A 15,937-nucleotide genomic window follows, 5' to 3' on the forward strand; every position below is an offset into this window, starting at 1 on the left:
GCATACTTGAAAATGTCTGTAATAAATGAAAAATAAACTAAAAATAACAAAGCAGTGGTTGATGCAACAACGACTATGGGAAGCTAAACTGTACATGGGATAGTCTACACCACGCGTAGTAGCAGGAAGACAAAACAGCCAACTATGCAACAAATATATTACAAATACACAAACACACCCACAGGAAACGCATCAACAAGTCATATGACAACCTTCACTAGCACTTTCCAAAGTGCTACATGAGTACAAAGCAGCTACGTGTGTGTGTGTGTGTGTGTGTGTGTGTGTGTGTGTGTGTGAGAGAGAGAGAGAGAGAGAGAGAGAGAGAGAGAGAGAGAGAGGAAGAGAGAATGAGAAAAAGAAAGGAGAGAAAGAGAGAGAGAATGAGAAAGAAAGGAGAGAAAGGCTGGGCGGTGGTGGCGCACGCCTTTGATCCCAGCACTTGGGAGGCAGAGGCAGGCGGATTTCTGAGTTCGAGGCCAGCCTGGTCTACAGAGTGAGTTCCAGGACAGCCAGGGCTACACAGAGAAACCCTGTCTTGAAAAAAACAAAAAAACAAAAAAACCAAAAAAAGAGAGGAGAGAAAGAGAGAGAGAGGAGACGGGGGGGGGGGGGGGGTGGGGAGAGGGGGGAGGAGGAGGTCTTGCTATGGAACCTAGGCTGGCCTTGAACTCGATCTGTGGTGCAGGCTGGATTATCCTGAGTCCCTTCTTGTTTGTATTTCTTAAGTTCTGGATCACAAGTGTATGACATTTTGCAGGCTCATTATAGAACTAACTTCCTCCCTTCCTCCCTTCCTCCCTTCATTCATTCATTCATTCATTCATTCATTGAAACAGGATTTTCCCTGTGTAGCCCTGGCTGTCCTGGACTCACTCTGTAGCCCAGGCTGGCCTGAAACTGAGAGATCTGCTGCCTCTATGTCCTGAGTGCTGGGATCATAGATAAGCATGCACTGCTGTTTCACTGGAGGCTGAGAGATGCCTCAGTGAGGAGGGGCATCTGGTGAACCGGTGTGAGGACTGAAGTCTGGAGCCCGGCTCTCATGGAAAACCTGTGTCCTGCATCCGCAGTCCTCAGTGCTACAAGGATGGAAATGGGCCACGCAGTAATGCATTCACCACACATACATACACCACACATAATACAAACACTGACAGAAGTAGGAGTGAACCGTCCGTGTCACTCACTTGGCAATGGCCTCGTCACGGTCCCTGATGGCCTTCTGAAGCTGCTCCTTTGGCTCCTTGTCCTCAGATGTCACTCTGAGTCGGTCCCTTTCTTCCTTCAGTGCAGTCATCTCCACGCTCAGCAGTGTCACCTAGCAACAGATCAAAGAGAAATGTGTCTGCTGCTGCCGCTAGCCTGGTTGCTTTCTCAAGGAAAAGGCACCCAGAGGCCAGCAAGATGGACCAACAGGTAAAAGAGCCTGCATGTGTGCCTGACACCCTGAACCCACATAAAGATGGGAGGAGAGAACTGACTCTGACAAGTTGTCTCCTGACTTCCACCTCACTCTCGAGGGGCTGGAGAAACGGCTCAGCAGTTAAGAACACTTTGTGCTCTTTCAGAGGACCCAAGGGTTTTTGGTTTTTGTTTTCTTTTTTTTTAAATTACCCTCAGTTTATAGCTGGCTCTAACTCCATCTTGAAGATTTCCAACATCCTCTTTTGATACACACAAAATTAAGGATAAAGTAAATCCCTAAAAATAAAAATTTAAAAAGATGTCCACAGGTCCAGGGGCATGTATGGGGAGTAGGCTGGTCCTGTGGTTCCATAACAAGACCACACACGCACACACGAGCACACGCGCGCGCGCGCGCACACACACACACACACACCCCATAGGGAGGCATGGTTCCAGTCTCCCCGTGTCCTCAGCACATCATAGCCCTGCTTTGGCTGAGAGACACTCCAGGTAAATAGTGAGAGATCCCCCATCTGCATCAGGGCTCTGGAACATAGTTTTGGAGGTAGGGTCTCAATTTCTGGCCCGGTTTGATCTCCTCATTCAGCTCCACAGATCAAAGCACATGGAATTTCAACATGTGTCATCTGTCAGCCTGGCTCTGTTACCTTTTCTGTAAATGGCACCCGCTGAGTCCTCACAACTAACCTGGGAGTCACCGTCTGGCAATGAAGGGCCGCTCCGTGGCTGCACCAGCAACACGTTCCATTCATCCCACAGCAGTACGACCTCATGCACAGCACAATCTCAAAAGCATGTCCTCCCACCTGTCCATCCCAGAGTGTGGCTGCCAGTGGTACATCCTAAAGCACCCGTGTACTGATCAGCTGACTTTCTGAGGTAGTCATCAATCCAAACCTTTTCTATGTGGGGACATCCCTGATTGTATGTCCTGCTGGGGGGTGGGGACAGAATATGACCTCACACTAGAAAAGTTAGATGAGGAAGGCATCTACTTCCTTTTGCAGTCTGGCGTGAAGTAGAGGTCTCCCCCAATCCCCCCAGTGTAGACCTGGGAGACGCAAAGCTGCACCTGAGTAGGGGTTGGTTCTGCGGCTGTCTTCCCATGACCCCCCCTTTCTGTGTGGGACCTGAGTTATCCTTCCAGCTGTTCCTGCTGTTGATCCTACAAGCCGTCAGATTTAATGCGGTGCATTCGTTCTCCACTTAAGTTACACAAAGCAAATGTGTTGTGCACAACCAGTCTCTAGAGATTTCAGTGACTGTGAACAGTAACTGTGTGAGGCAATAGAGACCGATGGAATCAGGCATGATGGGAAGCCCAACCACACCCTCCTGTAAGTGTTACACACCCACTGACATCTTTCCAAGGGAGGGTCCATCCACCCAGAGCCGCTCCCTCCTGTTAAGGGAGCAGCTGCCATCTTGACTCCAAGACTAGACTGAAGATCAGGGTCCCAGACAGAGCCAGCAGCTACTTAGCATGAATGCAGAAGACACCCAATGATGAGGCCGGGAGACAGGAAAATGTGATGTGTATGGTGGGTGTTTGCTGCTCATATGTCTGTGAATCAGGCATATCTATCCTGTGTCCACTCAGGCCAGAAGAGTGCTGAACCCCTGCAACTGGAGTCATGGACAGTTCCAAGCTGCCATGTGGGTGCTGGGACTCAAACCCTGTCCTCTGGGATAGCAGCCAGTTTTCTTAACTGCCGAGCTGCTCTCCTAACCTCACACGTTGTGTGAAGAGCCCGACAAGGAATGTGAGAGCCTGGGCCTGATGATCTGCAGACTGTGGAGCTCCAGCTTTCCCAGTGCTATGATGTGGGAGCTCAAGCGTTGGGAATTTCTGCAAACTCTCATTTGCATATGCATCTAGCTCCAAGGCAGAGGTGACTGGGGAGAGGTTCAGCTTTGCCCCAGGTACCAGCAGCTCTGGCAGCCTCACTGCCTGCCCCACGACCTAGAAAGTATGTAGCAAAGACAAACTTCTTCAGCTCAAAGCAGTGTGGGTGTGGCTTCAGGATAACTGTGTAAGGGGTAGACAGGTTTTGAAACCACATGCTGGGCGTGATACTGGACAGCACCAACCAACACCTAATATTTGTCAAACAAAACTCCAGAAAAGCTTTCCACTGTGGTCTAGAAAACCTGAAGAAGTCAGAGCCCAACAGCCAACTGCTTAGAAAGGGCCGTAGAAATCAGGCAAAAACCCATCTCCCAAAACGAGTATGTGAGGCTTAACTATGGTGACGGTGCCACTGCAACGTCTAACTGTGGCTGTGGGCTGTGCTCTTCCCTCTCCTCGCTAAGGCTGGATCTGATGGCTGTCATCCAGGTGGATCTGGCTCATCTAGGCAGGCACTTAGGCTATACCCTCCAGAGGCCCTCATCATTCAATAGCACTTAAGAGCCCACCCACCCTTAAAGCCATCTAACTTGGTCTTGCCTTCAACTACCATTTGAGTCTCTGCTAGAGCTTTGTCCAGTGGCCTGTGTGTGTCCAGGAGAAAACGCTGAGTTAGCACTTGCGCTGGTCATTATGGGGTCTGTCATCTGCCAGACTGGAAGATAAAATGGTGATGTAGTCATCACGGTAAGGTGGAGCGGTGGGTCCAGGAAGATCAGTACCAAGAAGGAAGTGAAATCTGCTCTGCAACTGAAGGATGGGCAGGGTGGAGGCCAGAGCAGCCAGGAGGGCATCCTCCAGACAGAGGCCAAGCTGGAGGGGTCACACCCACGAGTGCACACAGCTCCTCTGTGATTGTGTAGAGGAGCTGAGGAGTTAAGACGAAGGAGGCTGGCAGCGTGAGGGAGCATACAATGGCCAGGACCTGACGACTTCTGTCTGGATATGGACGTTGCCCACGACTCATGAGGTCCCCTGTTCTCAAGCCACACTACAGGAAAACGGCCACCATGTGAAGGTGGCTGGTTGTTGGTGTGTGCACAGTGTGTGTGCCAGGGGCCCATGGAGATCAGGACAGAGTGTCAGGAACTAGAGTTATAGTAGGCTGTGATCCACCACGTGGGTGCAGGAAACTGAATCTGGGTCCTCTGCAAGAGCAGCAAGTGCTCTCAACTGTGAGCCATCTCTCCAGCTCCTGGGTGCTTGTCTTTTATATTCTGTGATTAATCCTGAAGACGCAGTCCATCTGCTGGTGTCTGCTCTGTACCCGTCAGTGCCAAGAGGGAGGCTAAGAACAGAGGTCTAGGGTGGTGAGCGCCAGGCAAGTCTTCATGCTGGTTATAGACTCTTGCCTCAAACAGATAAATTACCAGTTAAATAATCTGCACTCTTCTACTTAAAAGTCTGGTTAGTTTTTGAGGGTGCAGCATGCAGCATCTACACTGACTTCTGGCCCAGTTTCCTGGGATTGTAAAGAACACTCCCAAGTGGGAAAGCAATGGGCTTAGAGACCAGATCACTGACTGGATGAGGCTCAACCTTTGGCCTATCTGTTTCTGGAATCTCAGTCCCAGCTAACCTTGTCTGTGCCTCCCAACAAAGAGCACAGAGACAGTCTGTCCTCCCGACACCGTGAGAGACTCTAGGTGCAGGTGTTCCACACAGCTGTCACATGTGCTTACTGGCAGGCTCAGTGCCACACATATGGTGGCCATATGTGAACCAACCCTGCATGAGGCATATCAAGCCCTTGGTGTTTGCTGCTATTTTTATAGTCATCCTGGACTACAAAATCCCATCTGAAGCCCAAATCCCTACCTTGGGTGCTAGTGGGACTCCTATGAGTGTCCATTAGTGGGTGCAGATGTGGCTGAGGGTTTTTTTTTTTTTTTTTTAAAGTCCTCTGGAAAACAAGTCCAAGTCTACGCTTCATATGGAACCTAAATTCCATATGAGTTCAGAGCCTAGAGCACTCTCTGAAGGGAGCTCACAGGAACTGGACTAAACCAGCCATCAAACAAACTTTTGTTTTTCTTTTCTTTTCTTCCTTCCTTTCAGAGACAGGGTTTCTCTGTATAACAACCCTGCCTGTCCTGGAACTCATTGTATAGACCAGGCTGGCCCTAAACTCAGAGAGATCCACCTGCCTCTGCCTCCCAAGTGCTGGATCAAAGGTGTGCACCACCACTGCCCGGCTATCGACTTATGTAGTACTGATGGCTTCCTAAAGTTCCATACCAAACTCTGGACAACCTACATTTAGATTGTGTTTCTCAATAAAATAATGCCCTCCAGGGAGTTTTTAGTTTTAAAACTCTGATGAGCGAAAAAGCCAAAGTAAAATTTTTAGAAAATTATCAAAACACTAATAAGCAAGCACTTTTTAAATAAGTGGGAACACTGAACCATGCTTGGGAGGCTGAGGAAAGAGGATTTACGGAGCCCAAGAGTTCAAGGCTGGCAAATGCAGAGCAGCGGCACTCCGTTTCCAAACCCACCTACCAACAAGACAAGTTGTAATTAATCTAAAGAACACTGAGACAGGTGTCAAGTAGCCTAGGCTGGCCATGAACTCGCTATATACCTAAGGATGACCCTGAATTCCTAATCCCGCGGCCTTCGACTCCCACGAGCTTCGATTTCATGCCTGTGCCTCCGACTCCAGGGAACCTCTAAACAAGCTTTTCTTCTCCTTTTGGGAGTGCTGGGGACTAAAGCCAGGGCCCTGCAGCTGCGTCAACACTCCCACCACCGAGCTAGACCTGCTTAGAGAACTTCCGGATCCAACGTCTCTTGTATTTTACTCCCTCAGTTTAGAAGATCTGTCCTTAAGACTGAATCACTCTCTGAGGACTGCAGACTTTAAGTAGGAGCAAGCCTTGGGCAACCTAGCCCAGTCCTCAGTATGTGGCCAGGAGCAAGCCGCAGCTGGGACCTTCATCCTTGCTCTCTGGCCTCTCACAGGAGAGTAGTGATGGCTGTAGATGGGCCTCCCCAAATTCATCCCAGAGGACAGTGAAAGAGACAAGGGTTTATAACGAAGGCATCTTAAGTGTAAGAACATGTCACCAAGGTGAAAGCTGTGTGTCAATCCCACACAGAAGGATGGATGCAGTGGCCCAGGACAGGTGGGGGTCTGAGTGTGACTATTTGTAGGTGCTCCCCAAGTTGTCACTCCTGCATGTGAGTCTGGTCCAGAGGAAGCTTGTCTCAGGACAGACCTCAAAAGCGTCTTTCTGGGTGGAGCTTCTAAGTTCTTTAACATTTTTCAGATCAGAACATCAGTGTCCTTGAGTGTCCACAAGAGAGAGAGAGAGAGCGTCGTGGTCGAACAAGGAAGAACAGTAAGGGCAACAGAAGTGTCCAGAGCTGAAAAGCAGGCTCCCAGAGGGATGAAGCCGACACCTTAAAGACCCATTGCTCCTTGACCTGACAACTCCCACAACACAACCTGGGAGCTGTGGCTGTCAGCGGTCAGCACCCACTTCCTCACGGTTGGGCCCAGTCCCCTGGAACAGGGTGGAGAAGAGCTGTGTCTCACACAAGTGGGCGCTTTAGGTAAAGGCCCTATACATGGTCTGCACTGTGAAATGGGGGTGCTCACCTGACTGTGGAGTTGCTGCAGCTCTTCTAGGCTCTGCCTCAGTTTACCCCTCTCTCCCTCCATGAGCTCCCTCAGGGCTCTTGAGTCCTCACTGGTCTGCCTTATTTGTTCTTCTAAGGACTCATCATCCATCCTCCGGGTGCCCTGACAGAGAGAGGTGAGCCAGTAGTGGGTAGTGAGGAGCGGGACACAGTTAGTGGGAGAGCCACGGAGGAGACACGATGCGGAGGACAGAAAGATGAAGAGGAAGGACGGACAGATGGACAGGGAGGATAACACAGGTCAGGCAAGTGGGCATGTGTTTAATTTTATCCTATAAAAGTTTGTTTTTATTTCAAGCTTTGGGAGAAGCAGCTGCATACGTTAGGAATGGCACACGCCACTGACATCTTCCTTATCCCACAATGGCTTGGCCTCTACAAACAACCCAGGCTGATCCGACAGAAACATCTGCCCTTCATCTTGCTGCTCTAATATAACAAAGACGTAACTACTCTGTGGAAGGGTGCGATGGGAGAGACGTCAAGGAGAACCCATCATGACTGGACATGCCAGGCCACCCTGGGAGCAGAAGAAAATCCCTCTTCTTCCCACGAGGCTTCTCTGGGATTCTCAGAGTCCTGTTCACCTCCTCAACCTTTTGTGCTGAGATTTTCCTAGAAAGAAGCCTCAGGGTTTTTGTTGTTGTTTGTTTTGAGGCAGGGTCTTACAATGCAGCTCTGGTTGTCTTAGAAGTCACTATGTAAACCAGGGTAGCCTCAAAGTCACAGTAATCTGCCTGCCTCTACCTCCAGACTGCAGGATTAAAACTGTGAGCCACCACGTTTGGCACACCTTAGTTTTAAGTCTTGCCTACTTACAGGTATCCTATCAGGACCAGCCACAGAGAACAGCTTGGGAGTTTACCTAGAAATGACATTTCTGAGCGAAACCCTCCAACTCAAGGCTACTGGTGCCTTGTGCAAAACTCTTATGGTGAACAGGACCATGCTGTGGTTGGTGCTCATGATTCTCAGAGTGGGGATTGCAACCCCCTTGGCTAGCATCTATCTCCAAAAATATTTACACCACAACTCATAACACTAGCAAAATTACTGTTATGAATTAGCAATGAAAATAACTTTACAGTTGGGGTCACCACAACGTGAGGAACTGTATTAAAGGGTTGCAGTGTCAGGAAGGTTGAGAACCCCTCTCATGGGTAGTACTTGCAAGAAGGGGACCATGGAAGCCCAACTTCCTGGTTACTGGGACTCAGTACTCTCAAACTAATGGCTCAGGATTCTGGCAACAAGTTATGAGGGTGGTCCCAGCTCAGGCTTCCTCCACCATCTACACTGAGCTCTCCCGCACACGGACCACATCTCATAGCCGGTCCTTACCGTGGGCTCCATGCCATCCACGATGCTCTGGATCAGCCTCTTGAGATCGTTGAGGGCAGTGCGCAGGCTGCCGGCGGGCACGTCCTTGGCGGATGAGGTCTCTGAGGACTCATCCATGGAGGAGTCTGTGGATACGGCCGAGTCGGCGCTGTCATTCCCTCGGAGGTGTGAGCACAGATAGCGAACCTGGCAGTAGGCTTCCCAGAGCTGCAGCCTCAGCTGTGTCACAAAGTGTTACCATCACTACAGACTCTAGAGAAGACTTGGTCAGCCAGTACCTAAGCCCAAAACACAGGTACCTGAAATCCTGTGTTTAGGAGCAAGGGTTCCGTTTTTTAAAACATCTTAAGAAATAATACTTAGTGCTGAGCAGTGGTGGCGTATGCCTTTAATCCCAGCATTTGGGAGGCAGAGGCAGACAGATTTCTGAGTTCGAGGCCAGCCTGATCTACAGAGTGAGTTCTAAGACAGCCAGGGCTACACAGAGAAACTCTGTCACAAAACATGCCCCCCCCACCCCCCCAATAATACTTAGTTTGGAGTTAGTATATCTCCTTAGACCTGGCTGTCCTAGAATGCACTCTCTATAGTAGGCTGGCCTCGAACAGAGATCTGCTTGTCTCTGCCTCCTGGAAATAAAGGCGTGCACCAACCCCGCCATGCTCAATTCTTTTAGGGATTACTAGGTAGCCCTGGCTGGCCTGGAACTAGCCTGCCATAATTGTTCTGCATCAATCTTCCTTGTGCTGGTGACCAGCTATTCCCAATTCTTATTTTCCCTGTTCTCTCACTCTCTACCCCACTAATCTGCCACGTAAACTAATTCTGTCACATGTAAGTACTACACAGGCTGAGTCAGAGCCTGGGTGGGTAGGAGTGGGGATGGAGGCACAAAAGAGATGGGCTCTGGATCACCTCAGAGGCCGAGGGGAGAGACTGAGCAGGACACTGTGCTCTGGCTGTTCTGCTCAAGGTTTCAGTGGCTGACCAGTGAGCGAGTCTCACTCGAGCCTGTGGCCATCGGAACTCATGCAGGGGCAGCACAGCTGAAGAGGATGGAGAGAACCCGGGGGTGGGGGCCCACTTCTTCCAGACAGTGGGGGGGGGGAAGGCGTGCGCACCTGCTCTCTCTCCTGCTCCAGCTCCTCGGCCTCCATGCTCTGCTCGATCTCGGACAGCAGGGACGTGCTGGTTGCAGCCGAGCTCTGCAGGCTCCTCTCATCGGTGAGCTCCTCCACCTTGCCCTGCAGCTGACGGTAGGACAGCCGGGCCTCCTGGAGCTCCAGCTGGCTTTGGTGCAGCTGCAGGGAACAAAGCACAGGCTGGGCGGCTCAGCCACCGCACAGAGTGCAGGGCCCAGGACTTGACCCTGGGGCTACACCTGCCAACAACTCAGAAAACACAGGCAGGAGGAACACGGATCAGGTTGTATGGGGGATCTAGTCAGCAACAAAAGCTCTGGGAAATTCAATAGAACACAACAACTCCAGTCCTTCAGAAATCTCGGGGGAAAGGTTAATGGAAGAACCTAGTGATTCAGAAGGCTCAAGGCGGGCTGGACCGCTGGCTCAGTGGTTAAGAGCACTGCACTGACTGCTCTTCCAGAGGTTCTGAGTTCATTTCCCAGCAACTACAGGGTGGATCACATCCATCTGTAATGGGATCCGATGCCTGATTCTGGTGTGTCTGAAGAGAGCGACAGTGTACTCACATACTTAAAATAACTAAATCTTTAAAAAAAAAAAAAAAAAAGTCTCAGCCGGGCAGTGGTGGCACACGCCTTTAATCCCAGCACTTGGGAGGCAGAGGCAGGTGGATTTCTGAGTTCGAGGCCAGCCTGGTCTACAGAGTGAGTTCCAGGACAGCCAGGACTACACAGAGAAACTCTGTCTCGAAAAACCAAACCAAACCAAAACAAAAGACTCAAGGAGCCACTGTGATGACACGCAGCTTAGTTAAAAAGACATTGTCTCAACAGCAGCAAAAACAAAACCAAACAAAAATCTCAAGATATAAGAAAAATCTCAAGTATAAGAGGTTTTGTATCTTGATTAAAAAAAAAAATTATGCCAGGCATAGTGGTGTGGGCCTTTAATCCCAGCACTTGGAGGCAGGTGGATCTCTGTGAGTTCGAGGCTAGCCTAGTCTACAGAGTGAGTTCCAGGACAGCCAGGGCTATATGATGAGACCCTGTTTTATTTAGGTGGGGAGGGGAGAAAAGTATGGCATTATGCAGTAATGGTTAATTTAAATATCGTAGATTTGGGTGTTTTTAAATTCCTCTCCTTCCCTTCTTGTGATAGAGCCTCTCTGTGTAACTCAGGGTGATCTGGAATCTGCAATCTTACTTCAGCCTCTGAAATGGTAGCAACCTTGGGTGACTTTCCCTGGGAACCTCTGTGTTTTGAGGCAGGCTTCCACTGGTTTGGAGGACTGCTGATTCGGCTAGGCTGGCTGGCCAGTGAGTCACCGAGGTCTCAGGAGGATTCAAGAGTGTCCCACTGGGGTGGAGCTCAGGTCCTCATGCTGTACAGCTGGGCAGTGGCAGGCATGGCTGTGCATGGTCGCTGCTCTACTGAGCTCTCCACAGCCCCTTAGGGTAGAACACTGACATCGAAGCAATGGGGACCTCAGTGACTACATAACTGGGAACATGGAGCACTGTTGTCGGTGGGAACAGTCACAACTCTCACTCCCAATGAGAGCAGAAAGCTCACACTTAGCAAAGTCCCTAGCAGTTCCTTTAAAAAAAAAAAAAAAACCTGAAATTTTATTCTATGTGTTATGTATGCTGTGTGTGCAGAAATATGGATATGACCTTACCATGACACTCATATGGAGGGGTCAGTGCTTTTAACGGAGTCATCTTGCCAGCCCTCCTTCGCAGTTTTTTAAATGAAGTTAAACATGGACTCTTCAATGACCCGGCAACTCCGCTCTGAAGTGCACATTCCCAACAGAATGAGAGGGTCAGTAAGAGATGTTGTCTCAAGCAATAAAGTGGAGGGGTCTGGAGAGATGGCTCAGTGGATAAGAACACCGGCTGCTCTTCCGCTGACCCAGTGATTCCCAACATCCACATGGTAGCTCACAGCTGTTTGTAACTCTTAATCCATGGCATCTGATGCCCTCTTTTGGCCGCTGAGGGCACTGCATACACATGGTATACAGACACGCAGACACAACACCCATACACATAAAATAAAGGTTAACAATAATTATTACGAAGATGACACAGAGGGTGCAATCTGGCTCAGCAGATGAAGGGATGTGACATACACGTCTGACAGAAGTGAATTTGATCCCAGAACCCACATGGGGGAGGGGAGAGCCAACCCCTGGAAGTTGTCCTCTAAGCTCTATACGAGTTGCATGGCAAATGGGCTCGCACACTCACACACATAATAAATAAGGGAAGGGCGAGGAAGACTACCAGTGCCAATTCAGGTGTCCCCCTCCCCCACAACACAGTGGACCATGCCAAGAAACTTGGTACGGTTGAGTGGGTTCGGAGGCCCTGAAACCTCATACCAGAGGATGGAGGTGCTTCACCTGCTCCTGACCAGGACTGTCATGTGACCACAGCACCCCATGGAGAGGATCGAGACAGTCAGTCATTTAGGGGCAGCGCCCCAAGCTCCTCTACCCATCTGTTGTCACACCCCAGCATTTATCTAAAACTCTGTCCAGAAGGAATAGACGGGTGAGAATTACCCCATCAACGATCGCCTGAGAGCTTCTGTCACAGAAAAGCTGAAACATTTCCTGGGGAAGAGTGTTCTCTCCTGAAGCATTCACCCAGGCCCACCATGGTCACTTCCTGCCCAGTGACCCTGACCTTGGTTCCTAGCCACTGCACCTCACTTGCGGCCCTGCCTGCTCACACCAGCCTGCACACTTTGCAGCAATGTCTCACTACAGCTCTAAAGTAGCAGCAGCTGCAGAAGAGAGCAGTGACTGCCTTGATCCAACTCCCCCCCCCCCCCCCAGTGCAATTCCTTGACCACTCCAGTGGGCCAGAGCCCCTGCAGATCTCCTCAGACAGCGACTGGTATACAGACCAGCAAACACAGAGATTTTTCTCCCTACAGGTAGGTGTGGGTGAAGAACTCCTGGGGTTTCATTAAAAAGAACAAACAGCTGTCTGTGGTGCTGCACAACAGGAACATTTCCCAGGCTCAGGTGGCCATTAGTTCAACAGCCAGGGCTTGGCTGGCAGCAAAGCTCCGTGCTGGAGGGACAACCCTGAATGTCCAAGGCCTAGGGATCCAGCAGCACTGAGGAGTGGGCTGTGCTGCTTTCTTCAGACTTCCCACTAAGCCGCTGTGCCTCCTGCAGATGCAGGGGCTCGGGGAGGGGGGGTGGGGCGGGGTGGCAACTCAGAGCTCCGGTTCTCATGAAAGGAGCCAGCGCTTCAGAGACTTGAGCCTTGACTCTAGATGCCTGGAGCCTCGCCTTCTGCCCATCGCTACCAGGGAGTGGCCTGAATGAGCCCTAACTAGAAAGGGCTGGAGCCCAACTGCTGAGAGGACAAGACCTGGCAAGCTGCTTGCCTGTCCCTGGATCTGCAACACCTGCTGCTACAGTGGGATGTCCTCCAGCCCCAGCTTTGGGAAAACTTGGAAGGAAAGAAAAAGAAAACAAAACAAGGCAGGGTTACAGGGAATAGAGACATTCCTAGGAAGCGTTTGGCACAATTACAAGCAGCATGCTAAGTTCCAAGTGCCTCACAATTATTCTCTAGGAAACTCCACATGCATCTCAGCAGGAGAAGGTCCCACAGTTAAATGCAGGCTCTTACACACTGGACACAATTAGTTCAATTACTCACGCACCCAAAGAGATGTCATTAACTGTAACAGCAAGAGAACAAAAGGCCAGGAAGGGCCTCGTTCTCTGCTCGGTGACTGATTCACCAACCACCTGGACAGAAGTGCAGCAAACTCAAATCAAACCAAGGAAGAGCCTGGCCACTGCAGGAGTCCTGTGATGTAAAAATAGTGTTAAGACAGGCATGGCTGCATACCCCATTCACTAACCACCTCACTCAGGAGGCAGAAGCAGGCAGCTCTCTGAGTTCCAGGCCACCCTGGCCTACAGAGCAAATTCCAGGACAGCCAAAGCTAGACAAAGGAACTCTGTCTCAAACAGAAAAGAAGAAGGAAAAAAAAATAGTATGTTTGTATAAGAAAGACGGCAGTGTGTTTCTACGTCTGAAAAAGGATGACATGAAATGCTTTTTGGTTAGTACATGTGGTCAGTCTAAATTCACAGTACTGAGGCACAGAAGTGAGGAGGGCATCCTCTGGACACGGAGGGGCTGAGATGGCGTGAGAAAACATGATTTGCTTAACTATACATGATCAGAGAGAGTCAGGGCAAAGTCCAGTCCCCAGGACATATATGCTTTATGAGTTACCATACAGTGAGCTGATGAAACCCACCCATTTGCCAGGGTCAGGCCCTATGCACTTCTGGAAGGGGCTGAGTGCCCCTTGGAAGGACAACTGATTCTTTATTGAGGATCAAAGCCAAGTGTTTCACTGGGTTTAGCACAGCCAGGACTGGATGCGTGTACCTGTGATTTCAGCACTTGAGAGGCAGAGACAGGAGGCCTAATCTGAGTCCAAGGCCAGCCTGGTTACCCATCGAGATCTAAGACACCCAGGACTAACCTGAGACGCCATCTCAAACAAAACGAAAGCAAACGAAAAAAGTTCAGCAAAATGCTTGTTATGAAGTGAGCAGTGAGTTTTAGTACCTATTATAAGGCCTTAGAACAAAACAAAACAAAACAAACAAACAAACAAAAATCACAGCTGAATTTCATCAGTGGCTTAAAAATCTGTTTTGGAGTGGGAGAAATGGCTCAGTAGGCACAAGCTCTTGCTACCAAGACTGATGACCTGCATTTGATCCTGGAGATCCACATGCTGGAGGGTGAGAGCTGACTCAGAGTAATTCTCCTCTGACCTCCACATGTGCACTGTGGCATGTGACCCTATACAACACCCCCCCCTCCACGTGTGCACCTACAAAACACACACACACACACACACACACACACACCACACACACACACACACACACACACACACACACACACACACACACACGTAAAGAAAGGTTTCTGACAGCAAGACCAGTCAACTCTGAAGCAGATCAAAGGGGCTCTCCTGCTGATGGAGGCCTTTGCCTTGCCTGCTCAGCCTCTTACCGCCCTTATCTGAGGATTTTAAATCAAGGGATTAAACACATTCCAAGGCCACTGAGTCAACACTTTACAAATCTGGGTTAGGACTGTGCAAGTCTACCTGGGTCAGCTGGATTTTTTTCTCTGTCATTTAAGGCCATCTTGTGGACTCTTTCTGAGGACACTAGTAACTAGTGACAAGGAGATTTTACATAAACGGAAGGCACAGACAGAAGCAGTTACACAAGTAGGAAAGGTGAGACCAAATATGATTCTCCAAAAAGGGTGGAATGTCCTGCCTTGCTGGAGGCCCCGTGTGAGTGTGACCTCAGGTTCCTGATGCTACAGGACACTGCCCACCTGCACCAGGCAGCACCTGAGGGTCCCAAGGGTTCTGGCTCTTTCCCCTCATTTCCAGGTCCCCGGTTAGGGAGTGGAAATAGTTTTGATTTGCAAATTCATGCTAGGCTCAAAGTTTCTTTTTGGCAAGGACTGTTTCTGTGTTTGTACTTCTTTTCCTCTCTGTATTCTGTCACAGAGATCCAAAGGTTGGTCCACGGAGGGCTTGCAAGGGCAAGTGAGCAACAGGCAAATCAGCTGCCATTCTATCTATCTCATTCTATCAAGGACTTGGTATAACTCTAGATAAGTGATTTGTTTTCTGTAGGCTTTAGAGATGTGTATGAAAGCTCTCCATTCCCAACCAAGTGACCTGTACCTCTCTGCTGTTCTTCACCAGCAACCTTAAACATTTCTCTCCATTTCAAAACCTGCTGGAAGGCCTTAGGGCCTTTTCTCCATCCCTCCCGCCTCCACTCTGTGGTGCTGGGGATAGAAATGAGGGTGTATGCTTGCTGGCCATGCTCCCAACAACAGAACTACACCCTAGACCCATTTTCTAGTCAGCATTTGTTGGGGCCCTAACTATATGGAAAATTATTAGTTGAAGGAACAAAACCCACCAAGGTTAAACAACAACAACAACAACAAAAACTGCTAAATGAGCCTCGAAGAGGCAAACTGCTTAGGTGCCAGCTGAGCTAACAGAGGCAGTGCCAGTGCTGTTTGTTACTGGACTCCAAACTCAGAAGATGTCTTCTTTTATGACATCTTTTTTTGAGACAGTTTCAATACAGCCTACCCTGGCCGGGAACTTGTTACATAGCCCAGGCTAACTCTGAACTCAAATGCCTCCTTATTCAGCCTCACAAGTGCTAGAATCACAGGCATGTAGCATGTACCACCATGCTTGGCTTCAGTTAAAATGTCATCCCGCATCAGAACCTCTGAAGAGCTTTCCTCTTAACCCAGTGGGGTCTCTGTGGCCTGGTCTTTGGGTAGGGACTCACCTGGCATTCAAGTATTACCTGCCCAATCAATTACCCACAAATGATACCAACACAACCCACAGTACTCTC

At 49.7% G+C, this 15,937-nt stretch overlaps 1 protein-coding gene across 3 annotated transcripts in view; it reads right to left on the reverse strand.

The window, feature by feature from the left end:
• The window catches only part of Bicdl1 (BICD family like cargo adaptor 1), an 85,170-nt gene that overhangs the window by 6,445 nt on the left and 62,788 nt on the right, over window positions 1-15,937 (reverse strand). For 2 of the 3 annotated variants that reach the window (XR_013106994.1, XM_076922549.1), the window contains exons 5-8: window positions 9,448-9,627; window positions 8,327-8,545; window positions 6,945-7,088; window positions 1,191-1,321 (exon numbers count right to left, since the gene is read on the reverse strand). Coding sequence is in view for 2 of the 3 variants with exons in the window: in XM_076922549.1 (XP_076778664.1) it covers window positions 1,191-1,321; window positions 6,945-7,088; window positions 8,327-8,545; window positions 9,448-9,627 (674 nt within the window). In the remaining variant the exon portion in view is untranslated. The remainder of the gene's footprint in view (window positions 1-1,190; window positions 1,322-6,944; window positions 7,089-8,326; window positions 8,546-9,447; window positions 9,628-15,937) is intronic. The other variant, XM_076922550.1, reaches the window with a different exon arrangement.

This window comes from Arvicanthis niloticus, chromosome 24 (assembly GCF_011762505.2).
Source record: "Arvicanthis niloticus isolate mArvNil1 chromosome 24, mArvNil1.pat.X, whole genome shotgun sequence".
Taxonomy (NCBI): domain Eukaryota; kingdom Metazoa; phylum Chordata; class Mammalia; order Rodentia; family Muridae; genus Arvicanthis; species Arvicanthis niloticus.